At 39.9% G+C, this 25,718-nt stretch overlaps 2 protein-coding genes across 2 annotated transcripts in view; one reads left to right on the top strand and one right to left on the bottom strand.

Moving 5' to 3' along the window:
- The window catches only part of LOC137290589 (phosphatidylinositol-glycan-specific phospholipase D-like), a 29,969-nt gene extending 14,376 nt beyond the window's left edge, over positions 1-15,593 (top strand). Inside the window, exons 14-25 of the mRNA XM_067821632.1 lie at positions 28-107; positions 1,436-1,552; positions 3,367-3,444; positions 4,052-4,205; positions 4,639-4,691; positions 5,962-6,059; positions 6,634-6,830; positions 7,981-8,132; positions 8,758-8,845; positions 10,887-10,999; positions 12,435-12,512; positions 13,259-15,593. Coding sequence (XP_067677733.1) covers positions 28-107; positions 1,436-1,552; positions 3,367-3,444; positions 4,052-4,205; positions 4,639-4,691; positions 5,962-6,059; positions 6,634-6,830; positions 7,981-8,132; positions 8,758-8,845; positions 10,887-10,999; positions 12,435-12,512; positions 13,259-13,345 — 1,295 coding nt within the window. The 3' untranslated portion in view covers positions 13,346-15,593. The remainder of the gene's footprint in view (positions 1-27; positions 108-1,435; positions 1,553-3,366; positions 3,445-4,051; positions 4,206-4,638; positions 4,692-5,961; positions 6,060-6,633; positions 6,831-7,980; positions 8,133-8,757; positions 8,846-10,886; positions 11,000-12,434; positions 12,513-13,258) is intronic.
- A 1,888-nt stretch (positions 15,594-17,481) lies between these two features.
- Positions 17,482-24,719, bottom strand: LOC137290938 (uncharacterized protein F21D5.5-like). The gene is made up of 8 exons (XM_067822153.1): positions 24,335-24,719; positions 22,683-22,864; positions 21,419-21,508; positions 20,643-20,763; positions 20,302-20,426; positions 19,981-20,112; positions 19,289-19,391; positions 17,482-18,878 (listed from the first exon to the last, which is right to left on the bottom strand). Exons 1-8 carry the CDS (start codon positions 24,654-24,656, stop codon positions 18,625-18,627), a joined length of 1,329 nt encoding a protein of 442 aa, XP_067678254.1. The 5' UTR covers positions 24,657-24,719; the 3' UTR covers positions 17,482-18,624.
- Between the last annotated feature and the right edge of the window lie 999 nt (positions 24,720-25,718).

Raw genomic sequence — 25,718 nt, 5'->3', positions numbered from 1 at the left:
TAATTTATCTTCATTTATGTTTTACAGGAACAGACAATGGTCTACCAGTTAAATCTACAGACAACTTAAATATTCAAGCAAACCAAGTTCTTGATGGCCCATTTAAGGTAAACATCTGACTGTCATATCAGTGAATTCTTGCTGAACACCATTCACTCGTTGCATAGTTCAGTTCCCCACATGGGTACAATTAATGAAGTCCATTTCTAGTGTACCCCAGCATGATATTGCTTGAATATTGCTAAAGTGGTGTAAAATCATACTCCGTCACCCACATGTTGGATGTATTGAGTTTTGTGTGAACAGAAAGGATGCAAACTGAAGTAATCAGAACAAGCACATCTTTTCTTAAACATTTTGTTTCACAACAAAAATGACAAGTGTTTTAATAATGTCCAACATGGACTTACACAGACTTTCAAATACTGGTAAGAGTCATGGTGACTCTCAGTGTTTATTTTTGGCAGTCATTTTCAATATTTGGGGCGTAATATTTCTTTTTGTAGATGAAAAAGGGAATGTTTTGCAAACATTTTGTTGTCATGAGTTGTCATTGATATGAGACATTGATAAATAGTATATTTTAACTGTTCAGTCAGAACAAACTCCAGTATACCAGCAGATTCGTCAGTTCTTTAAAAGTATCAGCAAGGATATTTTTTTAGCCATGACATACACAGTAACCATTCGTTTAACATGACCGGTCACTAAAGTGAACTGCACCTGCCTTTTCTGCATTTTGACAGATGTGCGGAAATGCTGTTGTATTTCGTGAATTTTCACTGTGTCTCTGTGATCTTTAGAAACTTGATGTTTCGTTCTTGTCAACTTCTGAAAATTTTGACAAGCAGTGGTAAATGGTTTAGGTTTATTTTTTGCCCAAATGCACATGTCACAGGTAATGATTTTGCAGTTGGTTCTAGTGCTCATAATTAGAAATGTCATGAGATTTGTTTTTGTCGTTTTTATTACCGAAAAGCATGTCAAGCAACTGCTGTTTGTCAGCAGGACCGGCAATGCTTATATGACCAATATAACCTAAATATGACCATATTGTCTAAAAATAGTAAATGACATACTTGACTGTGATTGGCTACCTAAATATAGTAAACTGACATAATCAAATGCTGTTGTATCTTTACCTCATTCATCATGGCTCTGTTTGTAGCCACTCAGTATTCCTGTACTTTCTGTTGATATCATGAGTGTTTTCAACACAGTTGGCAATAAAGCAAAAGCTATCACTGTTTACTTATCAAATCAGTGTATTGAACTGAATTCTAAAGATCACACATAAAACTTGTGTCAAGCATGACCGGTATGGTAATATTTTGAAAGCCTTTTGGAAAATTCAGATATGCTGGAATCACGCTTCACATAAAACACTATGTCCTGATATATGTATTGTTACTGACCTGTCACTCATGCCTTTCAGGACCAGGCCAGGTTTGGCTCATCCATTGCGATTGTTGATATCAACATGGATGGCATCAATGACATAGCTGTTGGTGCTCCCAACATGGGGTCAGAATCTACTCCTCTCAAGTACAAGGTAACAAACAGCCTTTCTGTTATTACATGTATAAATTACATGTACAAAGCAAGCTTTTCATACCTGGTGTCTGATGTAGGGATCGTTTTGTACACAGGATAGAAGATCTTACATGGTTTCCAGCTGAGTTCAGTTCCTACCAACATGACAGAATGTCTGTTTTTAGGGTATGGTGTAAATATGCTAATGTCTGTTTGAGGGTATGGTGTAAATACGCTAATGTCTATTTCAAGGTGTGGTATATATTTGCTAATGTCTTTTTCAGGGTATGGTGTGAAAATGCTAATGTATGTTTGAGGATGTGGTGTAAATGTGCCATAGTCTGTTTCAAGGTGTAATGTAAATATGCTAATGTCTGTTTCATGATATGGTGTAAATATGCTAATGTGTGTTTCACGGTGTGGTGTAGTGTGTGTTGGAACGTGTGGTGTAAATATGCTGATGACTGTTTCAAGGTGTAATGTAAATATACTAATGTCTGTTTGAGGGTATGGTGTAAATATGCTAATGTTTGTTTTAGGGTATGGTGTAAATATGCTAATGTCTGTTTGAGGGTATGGTGTAAATATGCTAATGTCTGTTTGAGGGTATGGTGTAAATATGCTAATGTCTATTTCAAGGTGTGGTATATATGTGCTAATGTCTTTTTCAGGGTATGGTGTGAAAATGCTAATGTCTGTTTGAGGATGTGGTGTAAATGTGCCATAGTCTGTTTCAAGGTGTAATGTAAATATGCTAATGTCTGTTTCATGACATGGTGTAAATATGCTAATGTGTGTTTCAGGGTGTGGTGTAGTGTGTTTTGGAACGTGTGGTGTAAATATGCTGATGACTGTTTCAAGGTGTAATGTAAATATACTAATGACTGTTTCAAGGTGTGATGTAAATATGCTAATGACTGTTTCAAGGTGTGATGTAAATATACTAATGACTGTTTCAAGGTGTGATGTAAATATGCTAATGTCTGTTTCAAGGAGTGATGTAAATATGCTAATGTCTGTTTCATGATATGGTGTAAATATGCTAATGTCTGTTTCAGGGTGTGGTGTAGTGTGTTTTGGAACATGTGGTGTAAATATGCTGATGACTGTTTCAAGGTGTAATGTAAATATACTAATGACTGTTTCAAGGTGTGATGTAAATATGCTAATGTCTGTTTGAGGGTATGATGTAAATATGCTAATGTCTGTTTGAGGGTATGGTGTAAATATGCTCTAGTCTGTTTGAGGGTATGGTGTAAATATGCTAATGTCTGTTTGAGGGTATGGTGTAAATATGCTAATGTCTGTTTGAGGGTATGGTGTAAATATGCTAATGTCTGTTTGAGGGTATGGTGTAAATATGCTAATGTCTATTTCAAGGTGTGGTATATATGTGCTAATGTCTTTTTCAGGGTATGGTGTGAAAATGCTAATGTCTGTTTGAGGATGTGGTGTAAATGTGCCATAGTCTGTTTCAAGGTGTGATGTAAATATGCTAATGTCTGTTTCATGACATGGTGTAAATATGCTAATGTGTGTTTCACGGTGTGGTGTAGTGTGTTTTGGAACGTGTGGTGTAAATATGCTGATGACTGTTTCAAGGTGTAATGTAAATATGCTAATGTCTGTTTAGGGTATGGTGTAAATATGCTAATGTCTATTTCAAGGTGTGGTGTAAATATGCTAATGACTGTTTCAAGGTGTGATGTAAATAGGCTAATGTCTGTTTCAAGGTGTGATGTAAATAGGCTAATGTCTGTTTCAGGGTATGGTGTAATAATATGCTAATGTCTGTTTCAAGGTGTGGCGTAAATATGCAAATGTCTGTTACAGGGTATGGTGTATGTGTACTATGGAAGCAAATATGACATGTACAGATTCTCACAGGTCAACATGACTATCAGCTGCAAGGTAATCACCTCATGTGTCACGATGTCAAGCATTCAACAGATGTTTTCTCCAAATTCATGTTCAGTAAAATACAGTATACATATCTGATGATAAGATAGTGCATGGCTTTTCAAAAGATCAGACTTATATTCAAATAGAGATATGAATGAGAGTTAATCAATATTTCTAAACCTCAGATAGAAGGAATTACATAACAGCGAAATCCTTATCTGCGATACATGTCAGAGAGATATTTCTACAAAAAGTTTTTCATCAAGAACTTGCAGAAATGAACTTGAGCTGAAAAAGTTGTTTCTAAACAGTACTTAAAAACAAAAGACAAGATTAAAGGTAAGCCAGTTTAGGAAAAAGTCATTTTAACAAACCTTTCCACACTGAAATCTTTTTAAATAAATATTTGTGATGTCATGAGTAGCTATGTTCAGTTTAAGACTTTCAAAGTTTGAGACCAGTGTGGAGGGGTCAATCATTTAGTTATAATGTCAAAACTGTTAAATCTTCTTGTATGAGGATGTATAAAGTATCTGGAGTTCTCCTGAAAGCTTAACATTCTTGATGATGACTCAGCACTGGCAGACCTGGAAGGCATTGTTTCTGTATTATACAGGATACATTCTGCAACAATGGATGGTCCCTCTCTGCTGGTGACCTTAATGGAGATGGCCACCCAGATCTCATACTTGGCTCCCCGTTTGCCCCAGGTGGAGGACAACAGCGAGGCTTTGTAGGAACTGTGTATGCCAGCAAGAAATATTCAGATGGTACTATATCCTTGAACATTTCATAGATTGGTTATCTGATTCTTCAGCAATTTATTGTCAGGCGTTCATTTTAAGGTGAAATTTTACTTTGCCTCTAAGTACACAGTGGACTTGGCCAATAGCATTAATCAGAAAAAAATAAGCGTAAATAATAATAAATAAGTAATATATAAATTCTGATTGATTAGAAAAGCATGAAATGCAGATACAAAAATGTAACACCTGCCCTAACATGTAGCAATCTAGTTCCTGTGTTTTATTTTTCTGTGGCCACTCTAAATATTATGTAATCTTATAAACTCCTTCTATACATTATTTGAACACATTACCTGGCAAGGAATCACATTACCTGGAACACCACTGAGCTGCATCTATGTTTAAGGATGGAGCTATGTAGTACAGGTCACCTATGTGTATCCTTCTTCATTAACAGGTGTGACCACACTGACTGTTGACACCCTGGACTGGACATACAGTGGACAGCAGGTGAGAAGACTGTTGCAGAGATCTATGCTATTTATAGCTGTTGCAACATTAGGCTGAGTTAGAGAATTTATGTCCATATTCCCAAAGTGGTCTTCAAGTTTGGACCACACTTGATGTTTTCTCACCCTGTTGTGAGAATACGTCCCATAAGCTGCTACCTGTACTTTAAAACCCTACCAACTTGAAATTATTTATAGTCTCGTCAGTGATAAAAACCACAAACTTACACCTTTGTATTACTGATGTACAGACCAGCTCCCCAGGGTAACACCCCTCCTTGTCCTTTTACTAGTTTTATTGACTAAATGTCAAGAAGTAGTGAATATGAAGTCACTTTAGTAGGATGAGCTCAAGTTAGAAGCAAACATGCAGTTGCCCCAACTTTGCATAGGTGATCCATTTTTCATCTGGTGGCTCTGATTTCAGGTTCCTAAATAGTTACACCACCAATAGCAAAAACAAATCTCCCAGTAAGCAATTGATTTTCAGAAGTAGTGGCAGCCATGGAATGTTTGCTGAGATGTTTATTACGTCCCCCATTGTATGATATTTATTAGTTGGTAGGGCCCATATGACACCTCTGTGTATTTATGTCAAGTTACACTCTTGGTGTTGTAGTTGGTTGAGGAAGAAGACAGTGTTTCTAAATTTCAAGGGGTGGTGGGGTAGCCAAGTGGTTAAAGTGTTCGCTCGTTATTCCAAACACCCAGGTTCAATTCCCTACATGGGTACAGCATGACTAGCCCATTTCTGGTGTCCCCCACCTTGATGTTAATAGAATATTGCTAAAAGCAGGCTAAAGTTAAACTCGCTCACAACACATTTCTTAAGAAGGTCAACATACATCACCTTTATTTACTTTCGGTGTTAGCACACAATGAGTTTGGTGACACAGTTATCCAGTGTTATACACTACCTGATTTTGGAAGCTGACAGCTGATGAATATGAGTTATAAATATGCAGTGTTGTTCAAACTGACTTTTTTGATACAGTAAACTGGGAATAACAGTGGTCTTGCCAAGTTTAAAATGAGTACTCTGTTTGATTATACTATTCAGTACTAAGGGTTTGCTGTATTCTTTGTTCTGTTACAAAGCTGGTGAGAATTAAGTGTGGCTGAACTAAGATACTTCCCTGTTCCGTCTGGTGAAGTTACAGCTCCAGTTTCAGGAATGTCTGTGTGTGTGTGTGCCTCATTAACTTAGTGTGTAATGAATGGTGTCGACTGTAGACTTACAATATGATGCAGTCCTCCTGCTGACATTGCAGGACTATGGCTGGCTTGGACAAGACATGTTGGTCAGGCAACACTCCAACGGTCAGCACTTACTGATGGCCAGTCAGCCCACCTTCAGAAAATGTAGCTTGTAAGTACTGACATCTTGCTGTTCCTGTTTGTCTGCAGGAAGAACCTGAAGGGGGAGTCACATGCTAGTCTGCAAGTACTTCTACTTGACACATGTTCAGGGGTTGGTGGTGACGAATGTCAGTCTTGAAGCAAACATTAGTATTACAGTCATGTTTGTCTGTTGGAAGGTGACATTCTTAAACCATGACATATTTACTGTTAAAGTGTGCCAAATTAGTTGCTATGGCACCAACTAAACAAGCTCTAGCAAGGTTCATACAGGGTTCAAAAAACCTTGAAGTTCATGCCCTCTCTTGAAAACCCTTGATTCTTAGTATCAACTTTGAAAAACATCAATAACATGAAAAGCTTTACATTTGTACAAATACATAATTATCAAGTTTATGACAGACTTAATAATTTCATTTGTTCGTTGTGATAATTATCCTGAAAATTTGTGTTGTTCATACTGCATTTGTTATTTTAGTGTATACAAACATGATGTTGCTACTAGAAGAGCCTTGAATTGCCATTTTAAAGCATTGAAAAGTCTTGAAAAAAACATGAAATGGCCACACAACTCGGTCCTACAGATACAACTGTTCTTATGATGTCAACGATACCCAGAGTATTGGACGGTTCAATGTGTTCAACACCCCAGTGATGCGGGCCAGTCTCCCTGTATCAATCTCAGGCAGTCACCATTTCCAGATGTTTGGCTCCAGCTTCGATGTGGGCCATCCCCTACCTGGGGGCGACACAATACTCGCTGTGTCAGCAGTTGGAGAAGGTGAGCTACAGTGTCCCGCAAAATGGTACTGTCATGGCAATGACCTGTGACCAACCAAATATATATAATAGTATTGACTATTATCCTAACAGTCTCATTTAGCATGCCTTGGTCTGATAAATAAGATTAAAATTCAAGTAAAAACACAATGATTCTTCGATTCTGGTGATTGCGAATAATGAATTGAATTCATTAAAGGAACTATCAGCCCCAAGGAACCCTACCATATAATTTTTTCCCAAAAAAATTACGAATTTAGATTACAGTATTAAATTATAAAGTTCAAATGAATTAATACACCATTGCATTAAATCAACTCTTGCGTCCTCTACCAGCCAAACATTATTTCAAGCAAACCCCATGCATAGAGTTATGTCATTTGAAGTGCTGTTTACGAATATCCTACAGACAATTTGGGATTGAAACTAGTTCAGCAAACCCGACAACACCACCTGCAATACTTTTCAGTGTGCGAAGGAGTTGTTTATATTCTATTATGGTTATAGTCAAGTTGTCTCCACTTGGAAGCTGTTGGTAGCGTCAGTAGGAAGCTAAAGTGCCCTAATATATATAATATAAGTCAAAATATCATAAAAAATGTATAACATTGTGGCTTTAAGGATTCAGTATGCTTTAATTCCCTGAGTATGTGAGTGAAAGTTAAAATCCCTAGTTGTTACTGCTATTGTTGATGACCATTACTACAAAGTGTTGTTTCAACTGCAGAGATAGGAATATTTTTTATCTGCCCGGCATGTAATGCAGGCATAGTCTCAAAAGTGAGAGGTGTGTTTGGTTTCTTCAGCAGAACTCAAAAACCATTCAATATTTTTCTGCAAAACTTGGTAGATATAACGATCAGAACCTAAAGTGGTGTCTTTTGGCATGTACAGGTTTTGGGGATTTCATTTTTTTCGGTTTCCAATGGAAACTTTTTGGCCTTAGTCTTAAAGTGGAGGGATGGGCTTCATTTCCGTAGCAGAACTAAAAAAACTTTCAATATTTTTCTGCAAAACAAAGAGATTAAGTAACTGTCAAACGATTTGTCCTTTCAGATATGTGGGGGCCGGGGGGATGTGTCATCTTCTGATGACTCTTGTTTTAAATATGACAATGGAAATATGACACAAGTCTCCATTATTATACACAGACGTGAAGGGCAAAGTGTTGCGAGTGGATACTGAGTTCACCCAGGCTGGGGCAGTGCATCTCCTCAACATCACCAACATCACATCACTGCAACACGAGGTGGCATTGTATCCAGGGGACAGGCGATATAGTAGGTTTGGGGCAAAGGTCAAGGTGAGTAAGCTTTAGAAATGATCACTCAATGCCCATGACAAAAAGAACCCCTTCATAATTGGAAGTTAGATATATGAGTTGTTTCTTAGTGAAACATTATGGGGAGATATAGACAGTAGTTGAGAAGGACTATGCTGAAAAAATAATGATGTGTGTATTCATGATGTGTATATTCATGATGTGTTTATTCATGATGTGTATATTCATGATGTGTTTATTCATGATGTGTGTATTCATGATGTGTGTATTCATGATGTGTGTATTCATGATGTGTATATTCATGATGTGTATATTCATGATGTGTTTATTCATGATGTGTATAATTCATAATGTGCCACGCCTACTCTAGGTATGTTAAAGAGCTCCATTTCACTGAATTTTTATTCTCATTTCAGAGGAAGAAGCTTTAACATGAATAAGTGTCTTAAGCATGCTTTTTATATGAGGTGACTTGGTTGACACTTGTCACCATATCTTGTAACACAGACTGATGCTCATGCTGTTGATCAGTGGATTGTCTGGTCACAAGATTGTCTTGTATAAAATGTTGCTGAGTGCGATGTTGATCAACAAACAAATATTACAGTGGTAGGTGTAACTCCCTGTCTTTGCTTGCTGTTGTCAGTTTGCTGATCTCAATACTGACGGGTATGATGACCTGATTGTCACCGCCCCACTCCGTACTGATGATGCAACAGAAGAGTTGTATGGAGGTAGGTATAACCACAGAGATGACCTGATTGTCACCGCCCCACTCCGTACTGATGATGCGACAGAAGAGTTGTATGGAGGTAGGTATAACCACAGAGATGACCTGATTGTCACCACCCCACTCCGTACTGATGATGCAACAGAAGAGTTGTATGGAGGTAGGTATAACCACAGAGATGACCTGATTGTCACCGCCCCACTCCGTACTGATGATGCGACAGAAGAGTTGTATGGAGGTAGGTATAACCACAGAGATGACCTGATTGTCACCACCCCACTCCGTACTGATGATGCAACAGAAGAGTTGTATGGAGGTAGGTATAACCACAGAGATGACCTGATTGTCACCGCCCCACTCTGTACTGATGATGCAACAGAAGAGTTGTATGGAGGTAGGTATAACCACAGAGATGACCTGATTGTCACCGCCCCACTCCGTACTGATGATGCAACAGAAGAGTTGTATGGAGGTAGGTATAACCACAGAGATGACCTGATTGTCACCACCCCACTCCGTACTGATGATGCGACAGAAGAGTTGTATGGAGGTAGGTATAACCACAGAGATGACCTGATTGTCACCGCCCCACTCCGTACTGATGATGCGACAGAAGAGTTGTATGGAGGTAGGTATAACCACAGAGATGACCTGATTGTCACCGCCCCACTCCGTACTGATGATGCAACAGAAGAGTTGTATGGAGGTAGGTATAACCACAGAGATGACCTGATTGTCACCACCCCACTCCGTACTGATGATGCAACAGAAGAGTTGTATGGAGGTAGGTATAACCACAGAGATGACCTGATTGTCACCGCCTAACTCCGTACTGATGATGCGACAGAAGAGTTGTATGGAGGTAGGTATAACCACAGAGATGACCTGATTGTCACCGCCCCACTCCGTACTGATGATGCGACAGAAGAGTTGTATGGAGGTAGGTATAACCACAGAGATGACCTGATTGTCACCACCCCACTCCGTACTGATGATGCGACAGAAGAGTTGTATGGAGGCAGGTATAACCACAGAGATGACCTGATTGTCACCACCCCACTCCGTACTGATGATGCGACAGAAGAGTTGTATGGAGGCAGGTATAACCACAGAGATGACCTGATTGTCACCGCCCCACTCCGTACTGATGATGCGACAGAAGAGTTGTATGGAGGTAGGTATAACCACAGAGATGACCTGATTGTCACCGCCCCACTCCGTACTGATGATGCGACAGAAGAGTTGTATGGAGGTAGGTATAACCACAGAGATGACCTGATTGTCACCACCCCACTCCGTACTGATGATGCAACAGAAGAGTTGTATGGAGGTAGGTATAACCACAGAGATGACCTGATTGTCACCGCCCCACTCCGTACTGATGATGCGACAGAAGAGTTGTATGGAGGTAGGTATAACCACAGAGATGACCTGATTGTCACCGCCCCACTCCGTACTGATGATGCGACAGAAGAGTTGTATGGAGGTAGGTATAACCACAGAGATGACCTGATTGTCACCACCCCACTCCGTACTGATGATGCGACAGAAGAGTTGTATGGAGGTAGGTATAACCACAGAGATGACCTGATTGTCACCACCCCACTCCGTACCAACGATGCAACAGAAGAGTCGTATAAAAGTAGATATAGCTACAGAGATTGGCTGCATGTTCAAGTACAGGCTGGTGGAGTCTGCTCTAGAGATTTGAAGGTGATATCAATATGAAAGGTTTTGAGTGAGCTACAGAACTCATAGATCAACATCTAGTCTCAGAAATGAACACATAATGCAAGAAAAACAGTTGTTGAATTATTTTTAACAGAAAACAAAGGAGCCCAAAGAGTTTCTTTTCCGTAATCTTGATCTGATAATGATTACAGATTTGCACTGGCTGAAATGGATATTGGCCAGTGTAGCCGACTGCTCACACCTGGACCACCAAAAGATGTTGGAGAACTCATTATCATAATCATTTGACAGGTATTTCAGTGCTATGTCAGGTAAAAGTCTTGCCTCTAAGATGGCTTGATGTTATGTTACAGCTGAGGAGGGCCGGGTGTTTATATTCAATGGTGGAAAGGGGTTCCTGGTTGGTAACAATGCCTTGTATGACTGCAAACTACTCTCCGCCATAGAACCTTGTCCAGGACAAAAGGTTGGTCACACAAAGACAGGTATCAGAAATTCTGCTTGTCAGAGGGCAGACATTGTCACAAGTCTAAGTGGAAGTTATTATCTACATTGCCATAGCAGCTGCCGGTTGTTTCACAACAAACTAAAACTTATAATTTAAGTTCTTGTGTGAACAGACGCCACTAGGACTCGCTGACTCCAGCATTAGCTAATTTGTTGTTGAGCTGAGTGCTAATCTTTGAGTCATGAGATGATAAAACAAGTTGAAAACAAACTTGTTAGATATTTAGAACGACAAATATGTAAATACTATGAGCTCTGTCTGAATTTATCACAAGAGTAGTCTTCATTTTAATGAACATTCTGATTTACATTCAGCCTGTATAGGCAACTCTCTCTGTGTGTGCCCAGAGAGCTGCAGTTGGACAAAATACAGTTGTTAATGTGTTGTGCCATACTTGATAGCTGATTTAGAGCAGGGCATGACCAAAACTTTGATTTCTGCATAGAGGATGGGAGATGTCCAAATATGGACATGTAAAGATTCAGTGACGTGAACATGCATGAAGTCAGTGGAGAAACATGAACTCAGAAGTACAGAAGAAGTATTGTTATGCCTCCCCCTGGCATGCAGTTTTTTTGTTTTCCAAGGAACGTTTTGGTCTTAGTCCAAATGGCGGGGTGGGTTCGTTCCTGTAGCATAACTCAAAAACTGTCAATATTTTTCTGCAAAACTTGGTAGATATATCAGTCAGAACCCAAAGTGGTGCCTTTTGCTATTTACAGGTCCTTGTGATTTACTGTTTTGTCGGTTTCCATGGAAACATTTGGACTTAGTCTCAAAAGTGAGAAAACTCTTTAATATCTTTCATCAAAACTTGGTAGATATGTGTGGCAAACCCCAAAGTGGTGCCTTTTGCTATTTACAGGAATTTGTCATTTAATATTTTCTTGGTTTCCATTGAAACTTTTCGGACTTAGTCCCAAAATGCAGATATGGGCTTTGTTTCCTGAGCAGAACTCTAAGACCATTCAATATTTTCCTGCAAAACTTGTAGATATGTCAGTCAGAACCTAAAGTGGTGCCTTTAGCTATTTACATATTTTTGGCTTTTTTATTTTTCCCGGTTTCCATGAAAACAATTCGGTCTCAAAATGGAGGGAAGGGCTTTGTTTCTGGAGCACTACTCAAAAAGCATTTTACATCATTCAACAGATCTTGGCAGATATATGAGATAGATCTTGAAGTTGTACCTTTTGCTGTTTACAGAAATATGGCATTTATATTTTTCATGATTTCCATGGAAATGATTCAAACTTAGTCTAAAAATACATTAAGTAACTGTCAGATGATTTGTCCTGATATGTCAAATATGTTGGGGCTGGGAGGATATGTCATCTTCTGATGACTCTTCTTCTTTATGTTCCTGTGGGTTGATTTCTAGTTGTAATTTCAGGCTTCTTACGAACTGAAGTTTGGAGAAGATGGAGCACGATTTGGGACAAATATAGCTGTTGTCAAATCAAAACATACAGTATGTGTTTTCACAAAGTCTTCTTGTTATGGTGATGAATATATCTGTTGGTATGTGTATAAATAGTCCCACATGTGTGAACACAAAGGATGTTAACAGCAGTGTGTGGAGAATGGGATGTCAGATATCTCTTGTTGGCGTACATGTAATTAGGCAAGAGCTTCTTAGAGTGGTGTATCAGTTCATCAGCAGCCTTGTGGTTCCCTGCCTGCCAGCTGAGCAGACGGCAAGTTGCTGGATGATCCACTGAAACAATAAGGAGGCATCCGTTGTTTGGTTGTTTGATTGATTGTGTTCATATGCAAATATAATCTCAAGCAAAGAACTCCTACAAAATACTCGGATTTTCTACAGAATATCTCAAGGCCTGTATAAATATTTTGAGAATGATATTTTGAAGAATGTCCCTGGTGAGAGGTAATCAACTTTTTCAAGGCCCATGAGGAGAACAGGAGGATGTCATTAGATGTGTATAATTTTTACAGACTAGGAGTATGTAGGTAGAATATACACTTACCTTAGAAAGTACCTTATACCCTCTTTCCTGACAAGGGGCAATGGGTTAGAGGACTTGATTGTCATGCCAAAGCTCAGGCTTCGATCCCCCACATGGGTACAATATCTGAAGCTCATTTGTGAGGTTCCACACTGTGATATTGCTGGAATATTTCTAGAAGCTGCCTAAAACTAAACTCACTCACTCAAGACCAATGCTGTCATGTTTACTGTGTCTGTCTTCCCTTCAGGTGAATCTGGTAGTCAGTGCACTACACAGCAGTAGAGGAGACAGGTTTGCTGGAGCTGTTGTCCTGTACTCCTTTCCCAGGGCCTGACTCCCGCTCGGTTTCCGTTCATGTGATACAGCACATCAAGACAGACAAGACAAGACTGTCATTTATTGTATTTTTGCATACAGCGTTATGATACGTGTTGTAGGGATATACATTAGGACATGATTGATTGTATGCACTTGTTATGACAAATAAATGCATACTGAACATAGAGAGCTAGGTTACAAAGGGCGGATTCATTATTAGTTGTTAATATACTAGTACAAGCTATCAATGATGGTTTCGATAGATAGTGTTCTGGGATATAATTGTAACGTAAATCTTCATAAGATGGACAGTGAAGGGTAAAATGTACTTCATCTTCAACTGAAGAATTGCGAAAAGGACATATTCTTTCACATTTTGGGATGGACAGTTTTCGGCCTTTATTTACCATTAAGTCCAACAAGCCTGTCCTGTATTTGGCAAATATGTTTCTATTACAGTTAAAAGTTACTTTAGATAAATACAATTCAGATTGTATTAGAGTTTTAAATGTTCTATATAATTCATAACGAGGGCTACTTTCTGAGTGAAATGCCATTCCTGATAAAACATATTTATTGCTGGATCATAAAATTCTTTTAAAAACATCATCCCCAACACCCTGGCTTATCCATACCAGACCATACCCATGAGAAAACAGAAGATTTCTTATATGTGATGCCCAAGATGTTTTACCCATATTATCTAGATGAACCATCATATTATACAATATTTTTGGTAGACTACTTTCAGGCATTATCAGAATCTTAAAGCAGTATTTAAGGCATCGTATTTGTGAATTAATATGTATGGGGTGTCTCCTGCATTCACTGTAAACCATACAATTTGGAGTAGCAGTTCCAACACATAAAAACGTCTTGCAAGCCATAAGATGTAATCTCGCCAAGTAATCGTAGCATTGAAATCCCCCACTTCTGATCCATATAGTAAAGTGGGTTGTACCTGGGCATCAAATAGTTGGAAATCATCAACATGTGAAACCTCAGGGAATTTTTTATTCAACATGATTCTACCAATTCTGGTTGAATTCAAATATCTTTCTATTTGTAACTACATGTGTTTTTTAAGACTGTTACATGCTAGTTTCATTTTGAAGTTGCACCAGTGTCATGTATAAAAACTTTGACTTAAGCCCATTTATAATATATTTAGCTCGGTGATGAATATGATGCTACCCTTGTCTTGCTAGCTTTATTTTTTGCATAATATACTACATTGTGCCAAACTGCGCCATGGTCTGTGTAAGACCAGACCATGCTATCAACCAAAGGCAATGAGAAACATTGAAACATAATGTCTTGCCTTTATACCAAAAGTGGTGTCATGGATTTTTCTGAAGGAGTGTTACAAAACACTCAGGGAAATTTAAGTCTCCTGTAGTTATTTCCAGTTTACTATGAAGCTGGGGTGAGCCATGTTTGCTGTGAAAAAACAGTATGTGTTATATGCAAACCATATTTCATAGGCAGGAAACACAACTGCTATGAACACTCTTTTGACAAGTCACCACACTTAATGAGAAAACAGCATCTGGATCCTGGTCATGATGAAAGCCTGTAACAGGTCTGTATGTGGGTGCATTTGCCAAGATGAGTTGTGAACATCATACACTTATGACAGGGGTTATATTAAACCTGAGGAAAACATTTCATAGTTTATCTGCATTGAGCATTTCAAGTCATGTCACATTCTTAGGAGAATGAACCAGTGCATGTGTAGCAGGAGCTAGTTATTATAGGTGTTTGCTGGGTTTCTTTTTATATTAGAGCATTAATAACTTAGTTGAGGGTATGAAACATAAATTCTGGTAATATCAAATGTTTTTTCTTACCGGTGACGGTTGTTGCTAGTTTGTGAGGTTTCGCTTGCCATTTCAGGCGCAGCGATAGGTTGTACACACTGGGAGGTTCCATTCCAAGGGTGGGGGTGTGCACTGCGCTGGTTGTGTCCATATGGTAATACATAACATATTTGTATCAATTAATTAAATTTGTTGATATTTATATTCATTATATGCAATACTCCTGAAAGAGCCTTTCAGGCGCAGCGATAGGTTGTACACACTAGGAGGTTCCATTCCAAGGGTGGGGGTGTGCACTGCGCTTGTTGTGTCCATATGGTAATACATAACATATTTGTATCAATTAATTAAATTTGTTGATATTTATATTCATTATATGCAATACTCCTGAAAGAGCCTTTATTATGTAACTTAATATATTTATGAATAAATATTTTTTTTAGATACTGTGGTTTTAATCATCAATAGGCATATTATTTTGCCAAAATATTTTCTTCTTCTCATGTGGAAAGATTGCTTCATTGGAACAAAGTCACAAGTCATATCAAGCTCATCTGGATCAACATGAATCCAGATAACTACCGTGAATTCATCACACCTGTAAATGGGTGATCAAGACTATGCCAATTACAGACATACAAACAGCAAGCATTGTGACTTAAAATTGAATCACGCACCAAAACATGCAATGAAAACTGGAAATGTCAATCAGTGTAAAGGCTGCTGCTGTAACCATCAAGTACAAGCAACTAGAACATGTTCAAATACATGTCTTTCTTCTATGTCATTCCTGCAACCAACTCAGCTCCCTGGGGAGTATTCAGTTCATGCTGCCTGTTAGTGAGTTATCACACATACTCATTATGACAAGGTATCTGTTTGCAGCTTGGTGGGTACTCTGGGACACAGTCGCAGTATTTTGTCAAATGATACTGCACGTCACTATACCCACAACTATTTGGCTGAACGTGTTTGTGTCCACCATCTGGGCACCTACCATTGGATTCTTTAAAGTGCACAGGGTTGTGTCCTGTACTCTAGAAGTTTTTACACCAAGTCAGAAGTGGGGATTAATCCAGGCAACTTTCGCTCAGTTATCTGTGTCTGTTATTTTAAGAATCATTCATGACATAATTCATTCCAGCCTTTGAAGTAATTATCTGAATGTACAGTAAACAACACCATCTCGAGAACCTCATCTCCTCATCTCTTTGATAGGTGCCCTGGACCCTCACTTTTGAGGGCCAAGGTAAAACCCTATTATTTAGGTATCCAAATAATATGTCAATGACACCCAGTGGAGAAAGTCATGCTTTGCACTGGCCACCAGCAGCTTGTGCTTGTCTTTAGAAGCTGTTGTGACTTTAAGTACTAGCTCACTCTCTCATTAGAGGCTACTGAGTGTATCAGGTGGCCAGAGATTGGTTCATGCATGTCACTGTATCCTACATGTGCACATTCATTTTCATAATGTCGACCTTTAGATTGACGTGTCAAGATACGATGATTTACAGGCCACCTGCATATAGCTGAAATATTGCAGTGTGCAGTGTTCAACAACAAATACTTGGTTCCAGAACTTGCATTCCAGCCATCACATGGATTACAGTCATAGCGATCGGAACATCAGCCACTAGTTTGACTGCAAGGCAAGTTATTTACAGACAGTCATGACACAAGTACTGAAAAGTGCTGCACTTCATGCATAAACTGAAGCAGACAGTTGTGTGTGGTGTGTGGTCCTGTGCATGGAACTCCAGTCACAAGTCACTTGAAGTTAAGCAACGCTGAACTCGGACAGTCCTTGGATGGGTGACTGTGTTTGGCAGCTTGACCCCCAAGAGTTTCTAGGACTTCAGTCCTGCTTAACAACCAAACACATGTGATACGTGTGATCTCACCTTAGGCAAGTGAGTTTATTTAAAATTGCCTCTCTTCACCTAGCAGAAAATGGGTACCTGGTGAGATAAGTCATGTGACTGTAACCTTCTAGCACCTAACAGGTAGCTTGGGTTATCCGGGGTAATAATATGCTGGCTTATACTGTTTGTGCTATGAGCATTCACCTTGTAATGCACACATTATTTATTATTATTATCTCATCAGAATCCTGATATGAAACATTTGTAAATGACAAATGATGCCATTATGTCCCTGTATTCCTCTGTCATAATGTAATGTTAATCACTGAGGTGCCTTCATCGATCTGTGACACCAGTGTCTCCTTGAGTCTGAAACCACATGTCAAAGTTGTATACGAAGCACTCTCAATTTATTTACACTGCTGACTAAGCCATTTTACGGAGCTGGTTAACAGATCAAAACACATCAGTTTAACATTGAAACAATTTATTATTCAACATTGCAACATGATGAACAACATTCTGAATATTGTTTTAATTAGGCACGTCAAAAATACCAGGGCTTTGCCCATAAAAAATAAAAATTTAAAAAGTATACATTTTAAAATAATGAAAATATATCAATGTACACAACCACTGTCGTGAAGAACGGGAATGAAGAGCTTCAAAGTAGTTGAATGCATCTGTCCTTTTTCCAAAAGTAACACGATACCATCACTAAGAAGTTATACAAGTGAAAATTAGCACTGTGTGATGCTAGCTACATTTGTGACGACATTGGCAGGAGTGAATTCACTTTTACACCACCATCAGCAATATTCCAGTTATATGGCCGTCATCAATATCGAGTTTGGACAAGATAATTCTGTGATCAACAACACGAGCATTGATCTGCCCAATTGGGAACCGATGACATGTGTCAACTAAATCTGCGAGTCTGACCACCCGATCCAGTGAGTCGCCTCTTACAACAAGCTTGGGTTACTGAAGGCCAATAATCTAACCCGGATCTTCACAGGTTGCGCTGGTAGGAACCAGCCTAAGCGGTACATTAAACTACAAGAAGTTCAGGAAACAGAACCACCAGAGAGTCCTCGTTGCCAGCACTGCGACACTGTTATCAGCTATAAATTGAAACATGACAATGTCTTACCATCAGTGTTGAACAACAACTATTTGTTAACATACCTTGTAAACATCTTTAACTTGATATTCATATCTGTTTTAACTCTGATATTGTTATGTTCTGGTGTGGGAAACAATCTCTTGTCAAACATATGCTCTTTGCTAGTGTCAAGTTGGGGCATTTACCTATTTCAAGAACTTCAAACTAAACAGAACTGTGAATTAAAAATTGTTTTCACTTATAACTACATTCATGAACAAAATGTTCAATTGCAAACAAAATCTATCACGGGAGATCACACTAAAAGTAAAAACAATCTACCAGTTTCAGCACTCACTCATTCATTCTCTAAACAGCTGAAGAATACTCCCTGAGCAAAAACAGTCAAACAAATACAATTATTCTACTTTCATAAAAACAATAATATCTTGAAATGGTTTGTAAGGTGAACACATTAGGCAGCTGCCAGCTTGTAAGCTTAGCTTGTCTAGTGACCTCCAGTCGTCCACTGTTTGAATAAGGCCTCATCACGCTTGTTGTTAAAATGGGGAACAAAGTCAATTTTTAGAATTTCTGAAAATCCTTCATCTTTTGTTGGTTCCTGAAAGCTTTTCTTGAAGACTGCATATCCAACACCTGGAATCCTTCTCACTTCTCCATTGGTCTGGTTCTGTCTGACCAAGTTCAAGTGGTTGTACAGCTCGGGGGAGGTCTGCATCCAGAAACACCGACACGGGATTCCTGCAAACACTTGACATTGTAAGTGCACCAGCATGGAGAATGGATATGCTCGTATGTCTTAACTAAAAATAATGGACATCATTCATCAGACCTAAATTCTATGTGTTTGCACAAATGTGCATTTCTTACAGTTTCTTTATTCTTTCATCATTGTGTAGCAATGCCATAGTTTTATCCTACAATTATAGAGATACAAGGAAAAAGAGACGTGCTTAGAGATGTCTATAAGGTGATGTACATCACTAGAGTTTGTATAGTGACATCACCACAGAACATACACAGACTGAATCTCACTATAGAACATGATGGCACAGTGTTATTTAGATCCACTATATTTCTTATTGTAATCCGCCTTATGACTGAACTCAGCAATATGTACGTAATTACAAGATAGGTATTATCATATTCACCTTCATCTTCTGCCAGGGCAATAAATTTTGATCTGGCATCTACTGATGGGTTTGTGTTGTCAACGACGACGCTTTTCCCTGAACTCAGAGCCTCCTTTGCTGCCTGTTGGGAAGTAGATCATTAAAAACACACACAACACAGTCCTAGCAGTTCAACCATATGAAAACACAAAAATAACTTTTTAAAATTGTGTTGGATTCCCCTGCAACAATATTACCAATCACAGGACCATGGTGTCCCCTTCTTGTTAGTTTTATTCTGGTTGTGTGAGTATGCAAACAGGTCCAAGGGACATAGTGGCTTTGCACATGCTCTGTCCACTTGAAGTGGAGTCACAGGTTCGCGAGACATAGTGGGTGGGCACATGCTCTGTCCACTCGAAGTGGAGTCACAGGTCCTAGGGACATAGTGGGTGGGCACATGCTCTGTCCACTTTAAGTGGAGTCAACTAGAGCAAATACTTATACTGTAGGATAGAGATAAATGTAATAAAATTATCTAATTCACAAGGTCAGGAGGCACTTTTATAAAGGATCTCACTTTTTCAAACGTCACATTCAAGAACCCCAACTTTCTAACAAGAGTGAACGCTGGATGTGGCTGAGTCAGCACTAACCCATGGAGAACTTCTCTATCTCCTCACCGTGATACACTTCACCACAGCTGGAGAAGAACTTCTCTATCTCCTCACCTTAATACACTTCTCTACAGTGCCCATGGTGTCCCTGTTGACAGCAACGTAGCCATGTTTCTCCAGGTACTGTTTCCTCAAGGTGCTCTTTCCACAAGCTGGGGGTCCCACCATTATAACCATCTCCTGAGACTAAATACAAAATTAAATGTCAGAATGTAGTGCAAATGTGCTTAAAACGAAACGTTTCCTCATAAGCATAAGTATGTCTCATTGTATTTGGAAGTCTTGTTCAAACATTAGACATTATATGATGTGTCTAACCTGACATGACATTGAATCAAGGGGAGATAACAATGGCCAGGGGAGGGAGTTACTCACATCACTGTGGTAGGTCTTTTTACCCGCTTTTGGTGCACTTTTCAGATACTCTACAGGGTTCAGGGATCCCCATTCAAACTTGGCTGGTTTCTCATTCAAGAAGAACTCCTCCGGGGTTTTGAAGTCTGAAACATCAAAGTCCCTTTTTTGTCATCCCCAACAAGGACACATCACTCCATCACTTTTCATGTCTCCCCAGTTGTGCAATACTATACTTGCATGAGCATTTGTCATTTAGAAAATCTTTCAGATGTGGCATATCAACTGCTTCAGTCAAGATAAACATCAGTTATTCTTGATGAAAGAGAGAGGTGAGAGGCTCCAGCCAGATTGTCACTTACTGATCCCAATGTTGGCAGCAAACATGCGGTCGCTACAGGAGAAATCCTTGGGTTTGTCTGGCGCCCAGTTCTTGGCCCTTCCTGCAGCATCCCCAACATACACACTTTCCTCCAGGTCCACCTGATGATACAACACAACACCTGTACATACACACTCTCCGCCAGGTCCACCTGATGATACAACACAACATCTGTACATACACACTCTCCTCCAGGTCCACCTGATGATACAACACAACACCTGTACATACACACTCTCCTCCAGGTCCACCTGATGATACAACACAACACCTGCACATACACACTCTCCTCCAGGTCCACCTGATGACACAACACAACACCTGCACATACTCATTCTCCTCCAGGTCCTTCTGATGACACAACACAACACCTGCACATACACATTCTCCTCCAGGTCCACCTGATCACACAACACAACACCTGCACATACATGCTCTCCTCCAGGTCCACCTGATCACACAACACAACACCTGCACATACATGCTCTCCACCAGGTCCACCTGATGACACAACACAACATCTGTACATACACGCTCTCCTCCAGGTCCACCTGATGACACAACACAACACCTGCACATACACACTCTCCTCCAGGTCCACCTGATGACACAACACAACACCTGCACATACACATTTTACATGACAATGAAGAACAAAACCTATTTTCAAATACAAATTCTACATGATCAATTTCAGAGGCTACCAACAGTTCAAACATAAATGAGATGACCTCTCAGACAGTAAAGTTCACCAACCTCCACCCCCCCATTGCAGTTCTCCACAAAGTAGTTCCACATCTCGGTGCTTGGTTTCCGGAAGTGGTTGTTACCTGTGCAGATGAATGCCTGAAAAAGACATACTAACATCATCACAGGTAACTAACCAGATTCTCTGTCATTAAATTCGATGCAAAGATATGAAAAAATAAAGAATATCAATTGCTCTGGCTAATGAACACTTGGTCCAATACATCGACCAAGGCATCAAAATGCAACAAACAAACAAAATTACCAACAATGGAATGTGAGGTGTTTTGAAAGATAATCTGTGTATAGTTGATCTTTACAAGTGTCTACAAAGAGGGAGATCTGGATCCAGAAGTTGTTCAACCATGTGGTCCCTGTTGGACGCGCTGCATCGATCCTGAGACCTGACTTCATGATGTCAACACTGTGGCCCCTGTTGGATACGCTGCATCGATGCTGGGACCTGACGTCATGATGTCAACACTGTTGCCCCTGTTGGACACGTTGCATCGATGCTGGGACCTGACGTCATGATGTCAATACTGTGGCCCCTGTTGGATATGCTGCATCGATGCTGGGACCTGACGTCATGACGTCACACTGTGGCCCCTGTTGGACATGCTGCATCGCTGCTGGGACCTGATGTCATGACATCAACACTGTGGTCCCTGTTGGCCACGCTGCATCGATGCTGGGACCTGACGTCATGATGTCAACACTGTGGCCCCTGTTGGACACGCTGCATCGATGCTAGGACCTGACATCATGACGTCAACACTGTGGCCCCTGTTGGATATGCTGCATCGATGCTTGGACCTGACGTCATGACGTCAACACTGTGGCCCCTGTTGGACATGCTGCATCAATGCTGGGACCTGACGTCATGACGTCAACACTGTGGTCCCTGTTGGCCACGCTGCATCGATGCTGGGACCTGACGTCATGACGTCAACACTGTGGTCCCTGTTGGACACGCTGCATCGATGCTAGGACCTGACATCATGATGTCAACACTGTGGCCCCTGTTGGATACGCTGCATCAATGCTGGGACCTGACTTCATGATGTCAACACAATGGAAATGAAAGATGAATATGCTGCTAATCACTTGTGTGCTTGGTCAACACAATTATACACAGGTCACAACGAAACCACTGCAACCAGCTAACACTAAATGTTTCCTCACTGTATTTTGATTCATTCATAAACAAAGAAAGACACCAAAGCCACATCAGTGTGAATCTTCTCGAGAAGAGATACAGTACACAACTCACCAGCACAGGGATGTCTAGTGCTGTGATGATGGCTTCAATCTTATCCTTGATTTCAGCTGGTTTCACTTTCATTTTCTCAATCCCTGCTTGGTTTGTGAAGAAGACAACTCGGAACCCATCTTCATCAAGTTCCTTCATCTTTGCTGGGACACTGTCATCCCAGAACTCCCAGTCCTTAGCACCTATTGGAGACACAGTGAGCGAGTGAGTGAGAGAGTGAGTGAGTTCAGTTTTATGCCACATTTATCAGCAATATTCCAGCTATATGGGGGCGGTCTGTAAATAATCGAGTCTGGACCAGACAATCCAGTGACCAACAACATGAGTATCGGTCTGCGCCATTGGGAACCGATGACATGTGTCAACCAAGTCAGTAAGTCTGACCACCCGCTCCCATTAGTCGCCTCTTACAACATGCAGTGTGGCTTTTTATGGCAAGCATGAGTTGCTGAAGGCCTGTGCTACCCCGGGACCTTCATGGGTCGAGTGAGTGTAGTAAAGGTAGCACATGTTATATAACATAAAATCAATTTTCCATATGTGCAGGACAAAATACATTTACAGGCAGGTGAGTGAGTTTAGTTTTAAACCAGATTCAGCAATATTCCAGCTATATGACAGAATATAATCAAGTCTCAACATGACAATCCTGTGATCAACAGCATGAGCATCAATCTGTGCAAATGCGAACCAATGGCATGTCAACCAAGTCAGCAAGTCTCGCCACCCAATCCTGTTAGTCACCTCTTACAACAAGCATAGTTGCCTTTTATGGCAAGCATGGGTTGCTGAAGAGCTATCCTACCCAGGATCTCCTTTCCAGATAAACTATCAGCAAACCAGGTCAATGTTTCATGACATCCAGTGTACTGCACTGTATCGTCTGGAATTCCACTTAAATGGACATGCAAAAAATGGGGCTTGGCACCACAGTGACCGCAGATGTTCAGCAACTTCGCTCATTTACACCTTGACCATTCTAAAAGTTTAATAAATGTACAGATACATGTAAAAAAAATATGAAAAAGAGACATTTCCACCTAGTACATACAGTACAAACTACAGTCATTGTGAAATCAGAGCAAACAATATTCCTTAAACATATATATTCCTGTCAGTATTCATAGCACCCTTGGACCAACATTGTTTCACACCCTATCTAAAATAATGTTCAACATGTTATCATATGTTGCTCAATTAAGTCATAAATATCATATGTAAAGCAGTGTTGATACATGATGTTAAGGGTAGTGGAGATGTGCTATGTGATAATTAATGCATATCATTCTAAACATTGGTACATAGTGTCATTTTTCCATGAGATCAATCATATTATCACAAAATGCATGTAACCATAATAGCGTCGTAAGTTTCAATTTACATTTGAATTTAATGCTTAAAATCTACAAGTCAGTTATCAGGACGCTGCGCATGCAAAATATTGTGCTCCATCAATATCTGACCAGTCATAGTACGTCAAAATAAAGGCGCGAGAACTGAGGTCACTCTTCTGCTAAGGTCACGAATCTCATTTGCATGTTGATTGACAGCTTGTACTAGTTAGCTGCTTCCATCGGAAGGTGTGGCAGCAAGCTCGTAAAATCCCACTTCGAGTGAAATAGCGCTACATAATAAACCGTGATCGGTCGTACCCGTTGCAAATTTCCGCCCACTTGCCGTTCGTATGACGGTGAAATCGATGTCAAATCCAGCAACCTTCTCCCTCCCTTCTAGTGTATCCGAGCTAAGCAGAATCAAGGGACACACCCCTTTCAGCTCTTTTCCGGCCTGGGTCCATTTCATATTATTCGGCAAATCAGTCTCCCCTTTCGCCTTTTTAGCCCTTGCTTTCGTGTCAGCAACAGCTTTCCGTTTAAGGCTTTGGCTGCGAGAAGACATGTTCAGCTGCTTGCACAATGAGACCTGTCCACAGATATGATAACAAACTACCCGGTAAAATCGCGCACCTGTCATTTATATTGGCTAACCCTGGCGTGCAGTGACACGATTTGTGACGTCACAAGTAAACAAGGTGATACGTGCCCCTACGTGTTTTCAGGGGAGTTAACTCTAGTGTACTATGTCTGCTGACATTGCAGAATTTGATATTTTTATCGAATTGAGTCATAGTATATTCTGTTGGTAGTCCTCAGCGAGCAGGAAGAGTGGTGAATTGGTGGTTGTGTTCGATGATTTGCGAATAAACAATTTTCTTTTCTTCATTATGTGTTTTTGTTCTTCGTCCGTTCTACCCGAAACCGTATTGAAATGTGGAATATGTGTGACCTGGAAATGGTGGAATATCTGTGGCGGGGAGTATCCACTTCTTACGACGTTATCGACACATTTTGTTGCATTGCTGTAGAGTACTCCATGCATACTGTATGTGCAGTGACCGAAAGAAGTGTCTACTCTGCATATTGCACGTGTAAACTTGTCGGACAGAGGCATGCATGGACAAATTCCTTTACTTTCGTGCGATTATGTTTCTTAAAGAAATTTTGAACTAGTGACAGCATATAAACGACAAATTTCCAAGCTGGTTAACTGATGTTTAATTATTGCATCATTAGTACGTTTGTGTTAACATGATATTTACGACCTTTTTGTCTGAATGAAATTAACGTAGTGATATTTTATATAAGTTCGAAGCAACTAAAGTTGCTGTTATAAAGTGTATACAGCAAAACAATTCAAATGCCAAGATTCCACATTTTAAAAATTATGTTTTATTTCGCCCTTACGAAATATTTGAAACTTTAAACAATTACTAGTTGTTATATGCTCATCCAATTTTGCTCATAATAACCAGAGTTCATATTATCTGTATCTGTCAGATCATATTAATTAATTACCCGGAATTCTCACCTGGAGATATTTATGTGGAGGTTGCAAGGTGTTCCAGTGTGAACGCGGAGCCGATCGATCACCTCAACACGCACAACCTCCGCTCTGGCATACTAGTATCTATACAGTATACATATGGTCGCTAGTTCGTTTAGCCTGAAAATGGTATCAGTTGTATGTTAACCAACG

Source organism: Haliotis asinina, chromosome 7 (genome assembly GCF_037392515.1).
Source record: "Haliotis asinina isolate JCU_RB_2024 chromosome 7, JCU_Hal_asi_v2, whole genome shotgun sequence".
In the NCBI taxonomy this organism is placed as follows: Eukaryota; Metazoa; Mollusca; class Gastropoda; order Lepetellida; family Haliotidae; genus Haliotis; species Haliotis asinina.
This window is presented reverse-complemented; position numbering and strand designations above follow the sequence as displayed.

Bases quoted from the DNA above. Each gene is read 5' to 3' on its own strand.
- LOC137290938 (XM_067822153.1), bottom strand. From the start codon at position 24,656: ATGACAGGTGCGCGATTTTACCGGGTAGTTTGTTATCATATCTGTGGA. The intron at 22,865-24,334 runs GTACGACCGATC...TGTCTCCAATAG, and splicing joins TGGGCGGAAATTTGCAACGG to GTGCTAAGGACTGGGAGTTC. The intron at 21,509-22,682 runs GTGAGTTGTGTA...TGTCTTTTTCAG, and splicing joins CACTAGACATCCCTGTGCTG to GCATTCATCTGCACAGGTAA.